The 19,060-nt window shown below is 34.3% G+C and overlaps 2 protein-coding genes across 3 annotated transcripts in view; both read right to left on the bottom strand.

Moving 5' to 3' along the window:
- Positions 1-6,281, bottom strand: part of appa (amyloid beta (A4) precursor protein a) — a 35,095-nt gene extending 28,814 nt beyond the window's left edge. For both annotated transcript variants that reach the window (XM_042749744.1, XM_042749803.1), the window contains exon 1: positions 6,070-6,281. In XM_042749744.1, coding sequence (XP_042605678.1) covers positions 6,070-6,129 — 60 coding nt within the window. In that variant the 5' untranslated portion in view covers positions 6,130-6,281. The remainder of the gene's footprint in view (positions 1-6,069) is intronic.
- Positions 6,282-6,881: 600 nt separating this feature from the next.
- On the bottom strand, positions 6,882-18,164 carry cyyr1 (cysteine/tyrosine-rich 1). Its single transcript, XM_019071545.2, has 4 exons — positions 17,483-18,164; positions 14,054-14,153; positions 10,512-10,672; positions 6,882-7,630 (listed from the first exon to the last, which is right to left on the bottom strand). The coding sequence occupies exons 1-4, from the start codon at positions 17,559-17,561 to the stop codon at positions 7,497-7,499; spliced, it is 474 nt and encodes a 157-aa protein (XP_018927090.1). The 5' UTR covers positions 17,562-18,164; the 3' UTR covers positions 6,882-7,496.
- Between the last annotated feature and the right edge of the window lie 896 nt (positions 18,165-19,060).

Here is a 19,060-nt window from a genome sequence, read left to right as displayed (position 1 = left end):
AATCCTTCAAATGCTTCTGCCCTCTCTGCAAATGTAGGTCACCGTCAAACAGACAAATTACTTACAAACGCTATCCAGATGAATCTGTGAGAGTGTACAGACACACACACACATTTGTGTCTGCACAAAAAGTGGACGTCCGCTTTGGGAGTAAACAGGAGGAGGAAGCAGAAAGAGCCGCCCATGTGCCACAACAGTGAAGAAAGATTGTATTCTCGCCTTGTTCAATTACAAATGCACTATTATTTAATGCAGAAATTGTGTTTTTAAATCAAATACATTTTATTTACATTTATCCAAAGTGACTAAAAAAACTGAATGGAATCCCTTTTAAAGGGTTATTGAAGAAAATACTGTTTTTTTTTTTTTTTTTTTTTTATTGCTAAAGTGAAAGCTTGCTCAGTATTTTCTCCACTTTGCATCTCTGGCCTCTGTTAAGTCCCGAACACAAATCGGTTGAAATAAAACAAAAAATGTCCAGTCGACCGGTGCGTGTGTACTCCACTGTATAAATTAAATATAGATTAATCATAGTTAAAGTTACTCGCCAAGATAGATATTTTGATACACTTATGTATTTTTCTGTTCAAGATGCGTATCTCTGTGTGTGCTGTACACACAGAACACAGCGCGTGAGTACTGAATGGAGTTGTCTTAGCGTCTTGCTTAAAGGCTTAAAAACAAATATTAATCTTTGTGCAAATGATAAACAGTGACATATTGTCGAGCCCTGATTTAGCAAACACTGGATTTAGCAATCCAAAGTGACTTTAAAATTAGAAAAATCACAAGCAATTTTTCTATTCTAGTCTTACTACTTCAATATTTCACATTAATTCTATGTTACTTGCCATTTTTTAATTATTTGCGAAATTTACTAGTAATTTCTATGTGAAAATCATTCCAAAGTAGAGCTACATTTAAGTTACATTTCTTCATTTAGAAGATTTTTTTAATCCAAAGCGATTTTAGAAAGACCACAAGCAATTTTTCAAAGGATTACTGAATACCATTTCAGTCCTTCTATTTCAAAAGATCATGTTTAATTCAGTGCTACTTGCCGTTTCTTTGTAATTATCTGTAAAATTTACTAGTCATTTCTGAGCAAAAAATGTTTCTAAGTAAAAATTAGAAAAATCACAAGTTATTTTTCGAAAGATTGTCTTTCTACTCTAAAATTTCAAAACACATCATCTCATTTATGAAACACCTCAACAAAAGACAGATTTTATGATGAAACCTGACAGAAGAATGAGAGGAAGGTTGGAAATGCTGAGGAAGGAGAGCAGAGACAGTGTGCCACACCCCGGCTCTCTCTCTCTCTCGCTCACTCGCTCTCCAGAGAAACGCTATATATAGAATGGCCGTGAGGAAAAACCCACGAGACCACAAGACATCTGCAATCCTAAAGCTACAATTACTGCAGTTGATGCATTACAACTAAATGGGTTTAACACAACAGTCCTGTTAAAAGGATAAATCTTGATTAAACAACGCAAAAACAGAACTTAAGAAAATGAAAAACCCACTGGTGTATTATTATATATATCACCCATCAGGCAAAATGTTTTTTCAAAAACAAAAACATTTTTCAATTTGTCAATGAATAATATTTTACTTTTTTTATGCATTAGAACTAAATGTGCCAAATGAATTCCATTACATGAATTCCATGCAAGATATATATGATGTTATTGACATATTTGCTCTTAAAAGGGCGTTTAATGCATGAAAATACACTAAAATCTAATTAAAAACAGTTTTTTTTTTTTAGTAAACTATGAATATTTATACTTTTTTATTTTGCATTTCATACATTTATAAGCACCAAAAGCAGTATTTACCCACGTTTTATCAAAAGATTCAAGACACATCGAGACCTGAGACTATGAATATCACTGAGTGATAACGCAAATGAATCATTCATGACAAATTTATTCTTTCTTCAAATGTATTTTTTTTAATTTATATGCATCATTAAACAGCAATATTGTAGTATGTACATATTGTTTTTATACTTTATTTTTAAATTTTTAAAATTGGAATGGTGAGATGGGTGTTTTTTGTTATTTTTGTGTTCATTGTAGGTGCTTTTTTTTGTTTTTTTTTATAATATTTTGAATTTTTTTATATTTAAATTTTAGCTAATGCTTTAGTCATTTTATTGTGTTTTTGTCATTTTTAGTGGTTTAAATTTTGACTTAATTTTTTTTTTTTTACATTTTTAGTAATTAAAATGAGAAATGTTGCCTTAGCAACTTGCTGAATATATTCATATTTTATTTCACGTAAAGAAAATATATTTTTTATAGTTTTAATTTTAGTTTCAGTTTTACTTAATAGCCCCTTTCACACATACAGTCTTTACTGTTAAATTACTGTATATTACCGTTAAGAGATCATGTGTGAACAGGACCTTTTCAAAAATACTGGTAAATACCATCACCAGTATTCTGCACTGTGTGAACACAGAATGAAGATTAACGCTTGAGTACGTACAAGCTCAGAAAGCACTGACGTAAGACGTCTACTCTGGGCCAATGGGATGTCTCAGACTTTACCGGTATTTTGTAACTGATGTGTGAATGGTGTTTTACCAGTAAAAGGAAGCAACATCATTGCCTGTGTGAACAGTGCATTTTTGTATTTACCAGTAAAGTCGTTCCAATAATTTTACGGCAATTTACTGGTATTACTGCTTGAAAGGGGCTTATAACAACCTTGAGACTTTTGTGAACATTTCTGACACAAAAGTTGCAATAGGTGATTGTCTTCAGAAACATATTTTGTTATGCTGGTTGAAAGTCTCTTCACATCCAGCAATCATTTAAGTGGTCTAAATGTATTTATATATTCTGTAGAAGACGTAGGACCAAGATATGTTCGTCCAATCGTAATGTTCGGGTTGTTAGGTTATGATTTGTTTTATGCTTTCCTGTCTGCATGTGTATTTGTGTATTTGTGTGCATCTTGTTAGTGCAGTCGTGATGAGTCATCAGCGCGTTCACGTACGCTGTGCAGACAGAGAGAGAATGGCAGGCAAACATCAACAACCTGACCCTCCTTCCTTCCTTCATTGGTATTGTAGTAGTGTTACTAACTGTACTATAGTTTTCTCACCAGTGAATGACACATTTTGTATTGTAGTAATGTTGTCTCTGGTCGTCAGAGGACCAGGATCATGCATTCAGGAGGCGTGGCTTTGGACGGCGATTTGCAGGGAGAGTGCTTTCAGTGCTATCAGGCTAAAGTTAGCATTTTCCAATATCTCCTACTGCACCTTTAAAGGTGCAATCTGTAATATTTCCAACGATCTATTTACAAAAATGCAATATAATATACATAACTATGTTTTCAGAGGTGTACAAAGACAAGATGGGTGAGCGGGGGACTGAGCTGTTGGTTGCAATTTGCAACCTCATCCTAGATGCCGCTTAAAATTACACACTGCACCTTTAATTGTTGATGATGAATAATATTTATTAATTTTTAATTATATGCAGCAATAAACAGTAATGAATTACTGTCTTATATGGAAAAATGTCATTGAGATTTTTGTGAACATTTCTGGTTGATAATGCAAATAAAAAGTTTGAACAATTTAAATCAGACTTTTGAAGTGATTCATTGAAACAGACAGAGAAATGATTCACTGAAATCTCAAATATAAACCACTCAAACTCACTGGACACAAGATTGTTAATAATTGTGAAACTAGTCTAACAGCACCTGCGACACCCAATTGAAAAAACGCATTCAAATCATTGAGATATTGTGGCTTAAATCTGACAAATTCTCGAAATTTTATCCTGAATATTGGATGATTATGGGCCAGCCCTACAGGGAGGTTTTGCACAAACTCATCCTGATTATACAAGTTGTTGTTGTGCTGGCCACGAGCATCCCTCACCTGCTGACACGCATGTTACAGCCAACAAAGCCTCCCATTCAGAACACAAACCTGCGGCTCGTTTGAAAGCTTGCCTCTCAATGCCTGCCACATCAGTGTGCACCATGTGAGCTTTGCAGATCTATAGTTGTGAATAAAACTGGATGACAACAGTATGAGCCACGGCTAATTGGAGCACAAAAAAATAGAGAACAAGCAATATGACATTTATACAAGGGACACATGAAAACAAAGACAACTCTGTCCTTCAATCAGTTTATGTTACATAAGGCCATATCAAATATTCACAATATGCTTGTGATGGGTGTGATGAGAATATAGAATCAAACGCTTTTTATTTATCCATTAAGTTTGCAAAGACTGTGTATAACCCAAAACATCACTCAAAAAAAAAAAAAAAAAATCGTGCAAATGTCACACTGGTGCATATGTAAAAGAAATGTATAAATAATCTTTAAATTAATTTAGAGAGAAAAGTGCATGGGAAAACAAGGCATGTTTGTTGCAAAACGAATTTTACTGTATTTTGTTCTTGCGAATAAACACTGGCATTATTGACTGTTGAATTGAAATGATGGTTCATCTGTTTGAAAAACAGCCTTTTAGCCATTTCAGAAAAATACATAAACACTGACATGTATTATAATATCTCCTGGAGGTCCGGCCCTGGTTCCAATACTGTAGTATATGGTATATGTTCTGAATACAGCTGAAACAGCATTGAGGCTCTCTGCTTTAACGTTTGTCCATGAGTGTGAGACATCTGTCAAACCTAAATTTATTTATAAATTTTTTTTGGTGGCGAGAAAAACAAAAATACAATCAAATGTTGTGGAAGTTAATTAAACACTGTTACTAATAGCCAATCAATATCTTCACTGCGCAACACAATAAACAGAAACATCCCATAATGGCTCAAAAAAGATTTTGGACCATGATATTTTGATACCAATGACTATAATATTCACATATCATAATATATTGGCATGGTACCCCAATGCGTACCAAAAAAATACCATGGTACATGTCCCAAAAAACACAGTAGGCTACCTTATTCTTTAAAAGTTTGGGAGCGGTGAGAATACAGTGGAGACTACGGTGACTGCGGGGTGGAAAATTACAGGCTTAGACCAACCCAGAGACAATGTGTCTTACAGTAAAAGAAACTTAAACATATCGTTAGTGTTTAAAAATAGAGAGTTCCTCGAAACTCAATGTAGCTCCAGACAGTCTCCTCCGTCCCGTTGAGTTCAGCCGCTGCGGTGGTTCGTCGCCATCTTGGGGGGCGTTCACAGACAACGCGTTCCTCTCAAGGGAACGGAGCAGAACGTATCTCGCGACATTAGCGCAACGATTTATTTTATTTTAACATGTCGCTTTTTAAAGAAACATTTTGTCTTATAGGGGGAGGAGGAGGACAAAACGGAATAACATATTTAGTTTTATTAGCACACACACACCAAGCGAAAACAACACTCGGCTGATCTACTCGATGAAAACCTCGGACTCGGCTGTTTTTGTTGTTGTTATGTTCTGTTTTGTTTGATGTTAGATCATCAGTCGGATTGAGATATTGCTTGATTTAACTTGATGCATCTACATTGTATAAAGCGCTTTATAAATAAAGGTGACTAAATGTGTGAGTCACTGAATCAGAGAACGTCACATTATGTTCGAGCGCAGCTCTCTCTTCATCGAGCTCAGCCGCACAGTTTGTTTATTATTTTTAATTAGCGGATCTGGCACACAGTATTTGTTCAGCACCGCTCATATAACTAACAGCGCCCGATCCGCAGAACGCCTAACGTTATGTATAGTTATTATTTCCACTACTGTTTGCCAGAATTTACTAATGTAACCGAAAAAAAATCTTTACACAAAACGAGGAAACGAAATTCCTTATGTAGCACTATAGGACTCTAAACAAAAGCTAAATCGTTAAATATTAAACCTCATTCTGGTTTAGAAACGACATAACAGATTCGTCGTCGCGATCTATTGGATGGAAATGGACGTTTTATAGCTTCTATCGCGGCTGTTTTGGTTTCATCGAAGTGCCGCTGTTCTAGTGTAGGCTGTCTGTGGTTGAGATGATGGTTACATTGAATCGCTTCATCGTCTTTGGTCGGCGTCGCTACGATCTTTTGTCGATTTCTTACCTCAACAGCGACCGTCGATGTCGCGGCCAGCAGTAATATGAAAACCTCTCGACACCCCATTCTGCTCCTCTTCTCCGTGCTTCTATCAAATAGCGTTCTGTATCGAGCAAATATCCGTTTGGTGTAAAATGTCGGTGTGTGAATCGAGTCAGCGCTGAGAAGAATGCGATGCGCCTGCGATGGCGAGTCACCTGACCGGACAACGAGGGAATGAATGCAGGGAGGGGGAGCAGGATTACTGACTGCCACTCAAAATACTGGGAACTACAATTAAAATAAAATCAAAGATTACACTAACTAAGATTATTTTTATTTTTATTTAAATATATTTTATTATTTAATTCATATGTATTAGCCGATTTATTAGTTTAATTACATAAATTATAATTTATTTCAGCTTGTCATTATTATTATTATTATTAATTTAGCCTTTTGGCTTAAGAGTAATAACAAAAATATTTTGCTCTTCAGTCAGCTATCTGTTTTCCAATCAGTGTTTATATTTTGTTGCTTAATTAAAAATTTATTTGTAATTATTTTATTATTATTATTTTAATGTAATCGGTTTATTTTTTACCGTATCACTATATTTGCTGCCATCGTGTGGACGTTCATCAAAAAACATTACTATAAATGTAATATTAGTATGGCTCAGTAAATTCTCATGTAATAATCTACTTGACAGTGAGATATTCTATATCTATTATTTTCAAGGGTTTTCTGAATGAAATCTATTTATATATTAATGTATGATGAATAAACCCTTTTTACTAACAAACTGTGTGATAGCATAAGCACCACATTGCAAAGAATGAGCACACACCCTTTAGTTTTATTATGAAAGGTAAAAACACACAAAATGAGTTAATGCTTTGCTGTTTGGACACAATTAGTGGTTTTCTGAGAACAGTTAACAACACCTGGTGTTTTCTTAATAGTAGCCAACTGCAAAAACAAGTTGCTCTTTCAATTTTCTAGGAATAAATACATTTAGAATATTATTTCCTCAGTTCATCTGAAAGTAATCAAGACACTCAGACACATTGTAGGTATAAGAATAGAATGTTACTCTGTACAACAATATGAAGTTTACTCCCATATTAACAGTTAATTTCACTGTATTTTAATTAGACATTTAATGAAATGACACTGATTTCGAACAAACCGCATCACAAGAAAACACATTTACCAAATCACATTAGTTTTTAGGCCTGTCCTGGTCTCCTGTTGCCTAATAACGTTTATTAGTGTTCTTTAGATTTGTGAGACCATAAATGTCCATGCCATGAATGAAAAAGTCAAATCCTCATGTAAGAATGATCTTTGTGGCTGGTCCAGGGAGTGGAAATCCCTGCTTTCTTGACAGAGCACTGGTCTTCATTGTTTTCATTGTGTGCATTCAGAGTGCAGCTCTCATCCTTTCCGAATCATTTGCGGCTGTAGCCTGGATAAGGTGGAGGTGGAGAGTAGTTTGCCACTCTGGGTGGAGTTGGTGTGTATGGAGGCGGCCGTAGATCAGGAGGATACATCTCATAATCATAGCTATAAGGAGGTGGAGGACCTGAGAAGAATAAGAAAGAACTTATATTTCTTATAGTATTGTGCACATTTTGATTTAGAAATAAACTTAGGATTTTTTTTTTTTTTTTTTTTGCATGTTTAATTGTTCAAAATATGTTAACTTTATATAATAAGTGATATAGACGATACAATATGTCAGCTTTCTTGTTTTAATGTTGGTAAATGGTTTGTAATTTCAGAATAAAGAAGGTTGTTTCTGCAGGTTTTATGAAGGTTAAGACCTTTTTAAGACCAGGTAAAGAACATTTAAGGAATACACTGAAGGAAAATGTCACTGTTTCTGAGGCCCTGTCCACACGAACGCAGTTATTTTTAACCCGTTTAATCCCAAAATTTTCCCAGACGTGAAAATATCCAAATTATGTGTCATTAGTAACCCTTTGAAATAATCAATAATTATTTTTTGAATTTTTTTTGGAAAAGTGTGTGAAAAATTGTGTTTTATGTTCGGTGGCATAATGTGTGTACTGAAATAACATATTTCTGCAGTCATAAATATGGTTAGATATTTTAGCCCAGCTATTTTAAACTGTTTGATCACATTCTAGGGTTACTATTATGCAGAAGAAAAAAAAAAAAAAATTGTTAAATATAAAATAAAAATGTTATATTAATGCTTAGAGTATTACCACATCATTACTGTACATTTTTTCTAACATTTGATTTTTTAATTTAGTGCAATATTTTGTTATTGCAACATTTTATTGTCCTTTTCACCAGCAACTGCAATTAGATTTATATTGTTTACCTAAGTTCACTGTTACCCCCAGTCACTATTGTGACCATCAACATGTTTACTCATTCTATGACCACACTCATCAAAACTAAATATTTGTGAATGCATATATTAATAGTAGACACCCTAAAGAACATGTGTACCAAAAATCTTTGTCATATATTTATGTCAAGACACTTTACTAGCCTTCAGTTTTGGAGCTTTGATGCAGTCATCATCTTCTCAAGGTGCAAACAGGAAATAAGCTGCTCTGGTCATGTGACAATTTGCACTAATCATGTAAAAATGCACATATTTAATTGAGACCCTTTATTTTTTTCCATATTTGCAGGAAGTACACTAAAACATCAGTCAGTAAGGTTTTTAGAACTTTATAAGTGAAAACCTTTTTTACGGTCACTATTGTGACTGGTGGGATTAAACAGGTTAAAACCGCAGCTTTTTTCAATGCAGTTTTGCCATTCGTCCAAATGAAAATACAGCGCCAGGTCACTGAAACGGAACATTTTTGAAAACGCCTGCCAGGGTGAAGATTTTAAAAAATTCTGTTTGCAGTGTTATCATGTAGACAGCAAAACCTGAGATTTTGGCTTGTGAGGTCAGAGCACTGATCTATATTATATTATATTATAGATCAGTGGGTCAGAGCATGCACTGTTATCTTCACCTACTGGAAACTTTTTCAGGCTTCTGATTGGCCAACATGGCTTTACGGTAGAGATTATATCGCAACCTGTTGGCTTGGCATGCTCTTGGCAGTGCTTCATAGCATGCGTTTGGGTTTTCATGTGGACGGAGATTTTTCTAAAAACGGAAGAAGGAAAAACTCAGTTTATAAAAATAACCATGTACATGTGGACATGGCCTAAGTTTGGACTCTGTTTCATCACCCTTTGCCTTAGTTTGTTTGTTGTCATGGACACTCATTGTGTTCAGCTGTGCACTCATTAATCACTTCATCATCGCCGGTATTTCAGTTCTCTCCTTTTTCAGTTTATTTTGTCCGATCTTGTCAACTCTACCCTGTGTTTGTGGATTAGCTGTGTGTTGGATTAAAGGCTTTCTAAACCTTCATCTTTGTGTTTATTGACTGTGTAGTGTTACAGAAAAACAATAGATCAAGTTGTTTTTTTGTTTTTGTTTTTTTTTACAGTAAATGTAATTGTCCTGCATCAGAAAACTCTACTTCATTCAAAGGGAAAACAAGTTTTCATTCCCCACTGACAGATATGTGTTCTTGTTTTAATTAAACTTTACATCTTCATTGTTCATGATTTAAGGATGTTTAGACATTTGTACTGGAAAACAAAACAAATATTGAGGGAGATATTAATTTTCTGCCATGATTTTATGAATTTAAGTCTTTCTACTGTAGATTTTTTTAAGGCATTAATCAATCTTAGAAAAAAAGGTACAAAAGCTGTCACTGGGACAGTACCATTTCTAAAGATACACCTTTGTACCCTATTTACCCCTAAAGGGTGCATATTTGTATATTTGCATATTTGAGAATGATTGGTGAATTAAGTCCAGCAGAAATTCTATGTTAAATTAACAAAATATTTTGTAAATGTAAATATGTTTTTTGCCGTTTAAAATAAATTCAAATAGTCCATAAAATACGAAAGAATTTAATTTTCAAAAGACCCAGCAATACTGTTTAAGAAGCAAATTTTGGATTAAAAATCATAAAACGTCAAGTCATGTTTATTTCTATAGCGCTTTATACAATGAAGATTGTTTCAAAGCAGCTTTAAAGTAACAAACAGGAAAATACCAGTGTTAATGTTGCGAAATTAATCTATAGTGAAAGAAATTCAAAAGTAGCTCTATAGAAAATATTATCATTCATCAGTCAGTTCAATGTTGATTCAGTTAATTAGTTTAAAGTTGATCAGTTCAGATTAATAACAGTTTGATGTTGCAAAGTATCATTACTTAGCTCAAATTTTATTCTCATCTGATAGTGTCAGTGCAATAAAATTAATAATATTACTAATAATACAATTAATTGATTATGATTTACAAAATCCATTCAAATGATCCCTTGAGTCTGACAGCATGCTGGTTTTAGTTAGTCAGCTCTAGTGCGCTGTGTGAAGGCTTTTGTGTGTTGTTGTGTTACCTGGGTAACCCTGAGTCACAGTGTTGATATATGATGAGCTGAAGACGCCCACTCTCGCCCCACGCCCGTTCTTCACACACATACAGATGCACAGAAAGATGGCGGCCACTGCACCCATCAAAAACACCACACCAAACACGATCCCTGAGATGGCCGTTCCCCTGAAAAACAAAACCATCAGCAAAAACTGAGACTAACATACGCTACACCAGTACTAGTGATGCTTAATTTAGCATACACTAACTATCTGTTTCATGGCAGGATAATAAACTCAATATGTACATTCATCCAGTGTTTTTGTGGAGTCAGACCACCCATGCTCATATTTATTTACCTCATGATGGATCCCATCCATTTGTGAGTCAACAGTGATCCGTCTCTTGTGTGAACAGGCACCTGACTAAACACGTCTTTGTTGTGGCACAAAAGACCAAATGTGTTGGTTTTCGATTGTCATTTCAAGTTTGGATGAATGTGGGAGTGTAGAGCCGTGAGTTCAGAATGATGCCCTGAGGTTTGGTTAAGATCCAACCAAAGGATCTGAGATGCTCATGTGTGAGATTACTAGGATCTTTATCTGAGGAGAAATATCTAAAAAAACAGCAAAAGCCCAGGCCAGTTAACAAAAATATGTGCCCATTAAGTTATTAAAACATTACTTCTGACTGTTCCCTGAATGTTTAAAAATACCGGCTTTTAAAATGTTTTAAGAGAACATTCAATGTTTTTATTTTGCAAACATAATGGGAGAGTTACATTTGAATGTTCTATAAACGTCATGAAAAGAGTTCTAACATTAAAAATGTTAGATGAATGTCCAGCTGAAATGTTTTAGAAAAACATAAGTATAAATAATATTTTTGTGCTAACGTTTTGAGAACATTATTACCATTTTTTTAAATTGCTTACACACTAAAAGTTGAAACCATTCATTCATATACGGAATCTTCAGACCAAGTCTGCAAAACTGCAAGCATATTAACAAACTTTTTGTACATTAGACACATGCTTAATTTGACAAACACTGCCTTTTAAATGGCACACTTGTTTACTGGTAACCTGCATCCATTGATCATGTGTGAAAACATTTATAAATAATTAGTTCACTCAGAAATCAAATCTCAATGTTTTGAGGAAGAAATAAATGAATTGTACCCCCTTGCAATTTTTTTTATAGTGTAAATATATCTAAGCACTTTGTAAATATATACTAAACACAGTTTATCTTGATTGCTAATGCACAATTCTTGAAACAATTCACCGTTTTCTCACAACTATAAATGCAATCTCAAAACTACACACCAACTTGTACAAACCTCAAACTTCCAGGTCAAAATTAGTTCAAAAGTAACCTCATTTTGGGAATCAGGAATCAGTGCAAGTCAATGTATATTACAGAACACAACATACAGATTCAAGCCAATAGACACTGACTTGCACTGATTCCTGATTCCCAAAAGGTCCTAGTGCTAACAGATGTCCTTTGACCCCGTTCCCTTCATTTTCTTTTACCCTCCTCTTTCTCTTTGTCTCCCACCACTTTGTTTCATTTTCCAAAGCACATAATCACCTGTGCTCTTATTAATATCATCCTGAGATTCTGATTTGTATGTCATCAGTTTTGCTACTTAATGTTTAAACATGGATAAATGTGTGCTATTTAAGGTCATATTAAGATGCTGGTGGTAATTATATTGTATATCTGTGTGTTCTGAATGAGAACATGTTTAAAGCTGTGCAAAGATTTTTGTGAAGAGTTTTGCAGAAAACTTTAAGCAAATTGGACTGTGTGTGAAAAGTGGGGAAATGTGTTAAAAGTTTTGAGAAATCTGCCTTTGTTTTGAGAACTGAATGAATGGTTTAGGAAAATGGGCCAAATGAAGACAAACTCCTGTGCATTCCACTGCACACTGAACAAGCAAAAGACTCAAGATAGTAGTGTTTACATTCGTCATATCTGTGTGTGTATAGTTTGACACGTATATGGCTAAACATTTGATGTTTGTGTGTAGTTACTATGCAAAAACAGCTTTTTTTTATAAGAGTTAAAATAGTTTTAAAAGAAGTATTTGCTTTTGCAAGTGATGCTTAATGTTTTGCATGTTTTGTGCACGTTTTGTGGAGCCATAGTTTCAGAAACTGTGTAAGCAATTAAAAAAAAAAAAAAACTATAAAGACCAGGCAACTTCAAACAATGATTTGTGTTATTGTTCATAACTTAGAGAGAATCATGACACAATGTTCTGAGAATGTTCCTTGTTAGTTGGGAGTCTCCAATTAAGAGAAACAATGAAGATATTAAAGATTATTGGTGAAATCATTTTTCACACAATATTCAGTCAAATAACATGTCTTTAAAATGCTTAAATTGTCTTTTCATACAAGCTTATCCCATACCAAAATCATGGATTGTTCTTATCTTTTTCTTTTCTTTTTTTTAACAAATGCTAAAACACAGCATGACAGAAATGAAGACCTAATGTTCCAAACTTTAAATATAGTGCAAAATCTCTACTTCTGCAACAACAGCAGCTCAAAAGTATTTAAAAAAAAATCTCTCTATATGAAACAGTGTAACAACTGATTTCTCATTTTTAAGAAACAGCTGATTCCAGTCTCAGTTGGAAGAATAGTCCCCTCACCCACTGGAAAGCAATTTCAATCAAGGTTCCAACTGAATTTCTGTTTAGAGGACCCTATTTTTTCTATTGTACATTCTATAAAGTAATGTCTCATTCAGTTTTAAACAGTATGTTGCCAAGGATGAACAAATTCAACACTTAAAAACATAAAATAGGTATTCAGCATTTAGAAATGTAGTTTGAATTTATTTAACAAAATGTGGTTTTGGCCAGAAAATGTACTTTTTGGCTAATTGTGTGATGTAGGTGTGTTGCTGTGTTAAGAGTTTAGAAAAAGTACTTTAATATTGGTAAACACTTGTTAGCAACTGAAAAAAGCTATCACTTGAACACCACTGTGGTCTTAAAAATGTGAATCAAAAATAACTTGATTTATGTAAAATGGCATCAGAATTCCTTGATGTAACTGGACACAAGGGTTGATTATGGGATGTGGGTTGGATTTCAGATTGAAGTGAACAAGCAGCTGTGTGTGAGGGGGAGGGGAGGTCAGAGGTCAACTCAATGCTGATGTTTTACATAAGTAAAACAGCAGTAGTGAGGAAGTGTGTCTGTGTGTGTGCGTGTACTTTTGAAAGCATGCATGTGTGTGTGTGAGAGACAGTGTGTGTGGTTCAGGTATCCCCTACGTTATGGGAACAAAATGTCCCCACAAAGATGGCATTATGCAAAATCCTTGTCCTTGTGGGGACATTTTTGGTCAAACTTCCCATACAGAATTCATTTTTTTCTGAAAATCTAAAAATGCCTAAAGTTTCCTGTGAGGGGTGGGTCTAGGTGTAGATTTAGGGGATAGAAAATACAGTTTGTGCAGTAGAAAAACCATTACGCCTATGGAATGTCCCCATAAAACATGGAAACCCAGCATGTGTGTGTGTGTGCGTGTGTGTGTGTACTTACGAGAGCACGTCTCCCACATACGCATAGTAAGAGCAGCAGAAAGGAGGAACCCCATCACAGCAGTACTCAATACAGCTGTCGCACTGAGCGTCTCCATGGCCTACCAACACACACGTACACAATATGATTGATATAAAATATTAATAAAAACTAAATAAGAATATTTGCTCAGTTTCAACTGATTTACAGTATCACTGGCATCCTAAATATATTCACATTTTCACCATTTAGTGATGTGCATTAGGGTAGTGGAAATTCACAATCTGTGTTATTAAGTAGTTTTATTTACAGTAATATTTTGAATTCGATTTAATTTTTATATTTTCCATTTTCAATTTAAGTTTAATTAAAGTTTTAGTAATTCTGTTGTGTTTACTTAAAATAAACTTAAAATAAAAAATGAGAAATGCTGCCATGGCAACTAGCTGAATATGTGTTTTATTTCAGTTAACATTTGTTTTATTTCAAGGAATGAAATATTTATGGTTTTAATACAAATTATTAAAAATTGTTATAAAATAATAACCCTGTTCACAATTAAAGAACAATCTTTTATTTGGTTCACGAGTGTGAATTTGAAGTGATTTGGATGCTGAATCAGAATATCAGTAATAGGAACTTTTATGTTTTTAATTATATACTTAGATCATTTTTTATTAGATTCCCCCCCCCATATTATTATTAATTTTATGTCTATATTTTTTATGTGAAGCACTTTAACCATTGCGTATAAAATGGTTAAATGCCTTGCCTAGTGAATTTCCATGAAATTTAACCCAGTCTTATGACCAGTGATGGGCCATCAGGATCCAGCAAGGCCTTCTCTGCTGGTCTAAACACATCAGAATCACTGACTTAGTATTAATATATATATATATATATATATATATATATATATATATATATATATATATATATATATATATATATATATATATATATATATATATATATATATATATTTTTTTTTTTTTTTTTTTTTTTTTTTTTTTATAAATGTGTATTAAATTATTCCCAATAGTCTATTCTCTTCATTTCATGGCTTTCCTCTTGGTTGCGCTGCTTCCAGTATGTTTATATTAGAGCTTTTATGCAATCATATTTCAGCAGTCATGTGTTGCCAGGGTAAAAGAAATCAGCTTTGAGGCCTTCAGAATCAACAATGCGGGCGCCTTTAACTTAAAATAAATGGCAATGAAACCGTTTATTTAACCAGTAAGATATTGAGTTGGTGACACTGGGGCCATCTAGCAGGCATACAATAACGTCTGCATTTTTTTTTTTACATCATTTGATTGGATGGTCAGAGAGCGTACTAGTAGTCAGAGGAAGCAAACAGCACACCGTAAATTTTGAGAATAGAGAACAACAAAATGCACACAACTTTTTCAGACAAAAATATGAACAGAAAAGTTCTTCACTATGGTCAAAACCCTTACTAATTTTAGTTAGAAAATATTGTTTAAGATGTTTGGATATTTTCAGTGAAAAACAAGAACTATAATGATAAGGAATATTATAATTTTGTTTCAGTTGTTCAGACTTGTCATTTGTAGAGACAAAAGACACTTTGAGAACATTATTGTGCATTGAAATTAAGAACAATTCATTAGGAACATGCACTGAGACAAAACCGATTAAATCAGAATGATCAAAACCTCCGCCTCTATGCATGCAGACTGCAGTATGTCTTAGTATCTAGTGTTGTATTGGAGGGCCGAGTTCGTCTGTCCCCATCATTCCTGCCACTGACAAACGTGTCTGATCCTGCAGAAAGAATCATGAGCTCTCATTTGTTTATTCTTGATCAGAGCTCATTGATGCACCAAACACACCTGCTGGATTTATGTTGGCAACAAATGCTATTGATCTGTGACTAATGATTAGTGATTAACGACACATTTCACGATTGAATTTACAATGCTGATAAAGGGTGTAGCATATTGCTTAATGCAAGTCTATTCGTATAGATCTGGGTCCATGTCTTCCTATCCTTAGAACTTGTGTTTTTGTGCCATAAACACACTTGAAAAAGAGCTCTAAATACAACTGTTTTGGGACTAAAAACCTTTTAATGTATGTATCTCAAGCTTATGCTCAAGGGTGAGGATGGTTGGTACACAATTACAGCGCTATCTTGTCCTGCCCGCAGTCATCACAGTATAATTGGTGTAATTATGTCTTCTAAAGCACCAAAATTTGGCTTCAATTTGAGTGGCGTCTGTTTGCATCTGGCTTCTAAAAGCAAATGTGGGGCCCTGCAGACTGGGTGGTCCCCTAGAGGCCTTCATTTTACCTCTGGGTCCTGTCGGTCAACACTTTTGGGACAAAGATGCTTTAGAAGAACTGGTGCTTTAAATGTTACTGCACACACACACAAACACACACACAGAATCACTGTTCATTTTTGGTGTTCATTCACACACACACACACACAAACACACACACTTCCCTCCAATATGTGTGAAATGGACAGGTCAATCACAAGTCTCCAGAATTGTGTTGTATGATGGTACCAGTCTGAGACTAAATGAATAGTGTCTATATACCATGATATTTTCTTAATACTCCAATGTATTTTAAAGAATAAATGAGCATTTTAAAGACAAGATTTTCAAAATAGTGTCAAAAAGTTGAGAAAAATCATTAACTCTCACACAGACAACAGATAAATTGTTAGTTAACCTATAGGTAAAATAACCATAAAACTGTAGCCTGTAAACTACTAACTATAGGCAATTCATAAGTAACTTTTCTTTGTTTGTAAATTCCCATGCAGATAGCAGGGAACATTGTCAAAACATTCACTAACATTTTTTAAAGTTTTATGTACAAAACGTCCTTATGATGTTATTTGCTACTTGAACGTAGTAAGAAAGTTTTTTTTTTTTTTTTTTTTTTTTTTACCTTTAAATAAATTTATAAACATTTTAACGTTATTAGAACATTAAAAATAAGCTTTCAAATAAGTTAATATTTTGGGTGAAAATTAAGTTAGTAGAACGTTAAGAAATGTATTTTTAACTTAAATAACGTTCTAATCACAAGAAAACTGCACGTCAACGTTTTAGAAACATTTCAAAACAATGTTCCCACAACGTTTTTATAACCTAAATTGGTAGTTAGTCAGATTTACAAAGACAAGTTTTCTCATGAGTGTAAAAACAAAAAACAAAGAAATAAATAATAAGAATAAAAAATTGAGCGAAAATCATTAGACAACTGTTAATTAACCCGTGAGTCAAATAATGAAAACTGAAGTCTGCAATGTAAATATACGACCTCAAATCTTAAGTAACTAGACAAGACGTGAATAACCTTTGTTTGTTTTGTATGTTATTGCTCCTTTATTTTAATAAAATAATCGATTACGTTAAATGTTTAATTGATTTACTTCCTAGTTCTCAAATAAAAAATAGCGTACATTACCGGCAAAGAAGCAAAGCAGTAGAGAGTCCCGCACGAACTTCCAACTCTTCTGTGAACTCGCTGTCCTCGGATTTTCCATAATGTTCCGTTTTTTTTTTTTTTAAAATCCCTGGGAAAACGCGTCTAACCCACTTTCACATATTATTTAATCTTTGCACAGTTGATCGTTCATTCTGCCATGTCTTAAATCTGATTATAAACTCTGATGTTGTTCTGACTGACAAGCGTTCTGAGTTTCAGGCGTTAAAATAAACTCCTTTATCCATAACGCTCCACGTGTTCCACGAGTCTCTCAGTCAGAACTTCTCCTTTGACTCCTTCCTCTTTGTCTTTAACTTCTTCCTTGCGCTATTTTCTTTTCTTCGCCTCGGTCCCCTCCCCCAGGAACTTTGCCCAGCCGCGCGCGCAGGGAGCCAGTCTAGATGCGCCTGTGAGGAGACTGCATGGCCGCTCGACGCCGCCCGCCTCCGCTGTCACGACTCCTCATCACACGAGCGTTAATGTGGCCGGTTACCTCAGGAACAACACGAGGGCCGCACGATCATTCTGGGAACACTTCGCCCGTTTCAATAGAGCCAAATTGCGGCCTCATCTTCTCGCTAGTGTCCCTGAAGTCTATATTTAGATCTCTGTTCAATCGTGTTTTCACGAATCTCCTCTGTGTGCAACATCCCTGACCTGAACTCAACACGAAGAGTAAACTAAAGCATCTCAAATACACGTGCTTCAGACTGTAATTCATAGACTGTATAGCTCCAGATCTTCATAGTAATTCACTTGATCTTAGCTACTCTGTAGAAAAGATAGGTGTGAATGGTTGCCTGTTATAGAAACACATCTTCTGTCTTGAATCCACTCAGTAGAATGCAACCACATAATTAGAATTAGTTGACCATAAAAATATGTTTTAATTGTTCATGAGTTAGTGCCTCGATCCCCTAGTCAATATGCATTTGGGTAGTGGACAAATAATATAAACCAGTAAGCAAAAATGTTCTAAAAACATTAACTCAACGTTAAAGGAACATTACATTTTATCATTCGCAAACATTATAGAAATGTTCCGTTTGAATGTTCTCTGAGCATTCTAAAACAAGTAATAACATTTAACAGTTTTAGTTGCATGTCCAGATTTAACAAATTTTAATGTAAAGTTTTTTTACTAATGTTTTGAAAACATGTTTATATCCTTGCTTAAATGTTACTTGTATATTGAACATATCATCTTGCATCTTTCAAATTTACATTAAGTCTTTCTTGTTCCAACCTGTTGTATAAACCAGTTTTCAGACTGTCAGAAAAAAAGGTTTTAAGTGTAAAAGGCCTTGCTGTGTGTCATATTGCTGAACGGTTGGTTGTATGTATTATTTAGCAGAAGGACTAGGGACTGAATGAGCCTCCACTTGAACCACCCTTGTAGTGCCCTCTTAAATTATTAAAGCTTGTTATATAACAAAAGATTTCCTCGTTATAACCAGTGATATGATTATTACCTGTCCTGCTGAATATGCCGGTCATGTTGAACAGCTGTTGGGAGTGCTAATTAATATGATTAAATTAAACTAATTAATGATTTAC

Source organism: Cyprinus carpio, chromosome A1 (assembly GCF_018340385.1).
Source record: "Cyprinus carpio isolate SPL01 chromosome A1, ASM1834038v1, whole genome shotgun sequence".
In the NCBI taxonomy this organism is placed as follows: domain Eukaryota; kingdom Metazoa; phylum Chordata; class Actinopteri; order Cypriniformes; family Cyprinidae; genus Cyprinus; species Cyprinus carpio.
The sequence above is the reverse complement of the archived record's forward strand: the minus strand, read 5'-3'. Positions and strand labels throughout refer to the sequence as shown.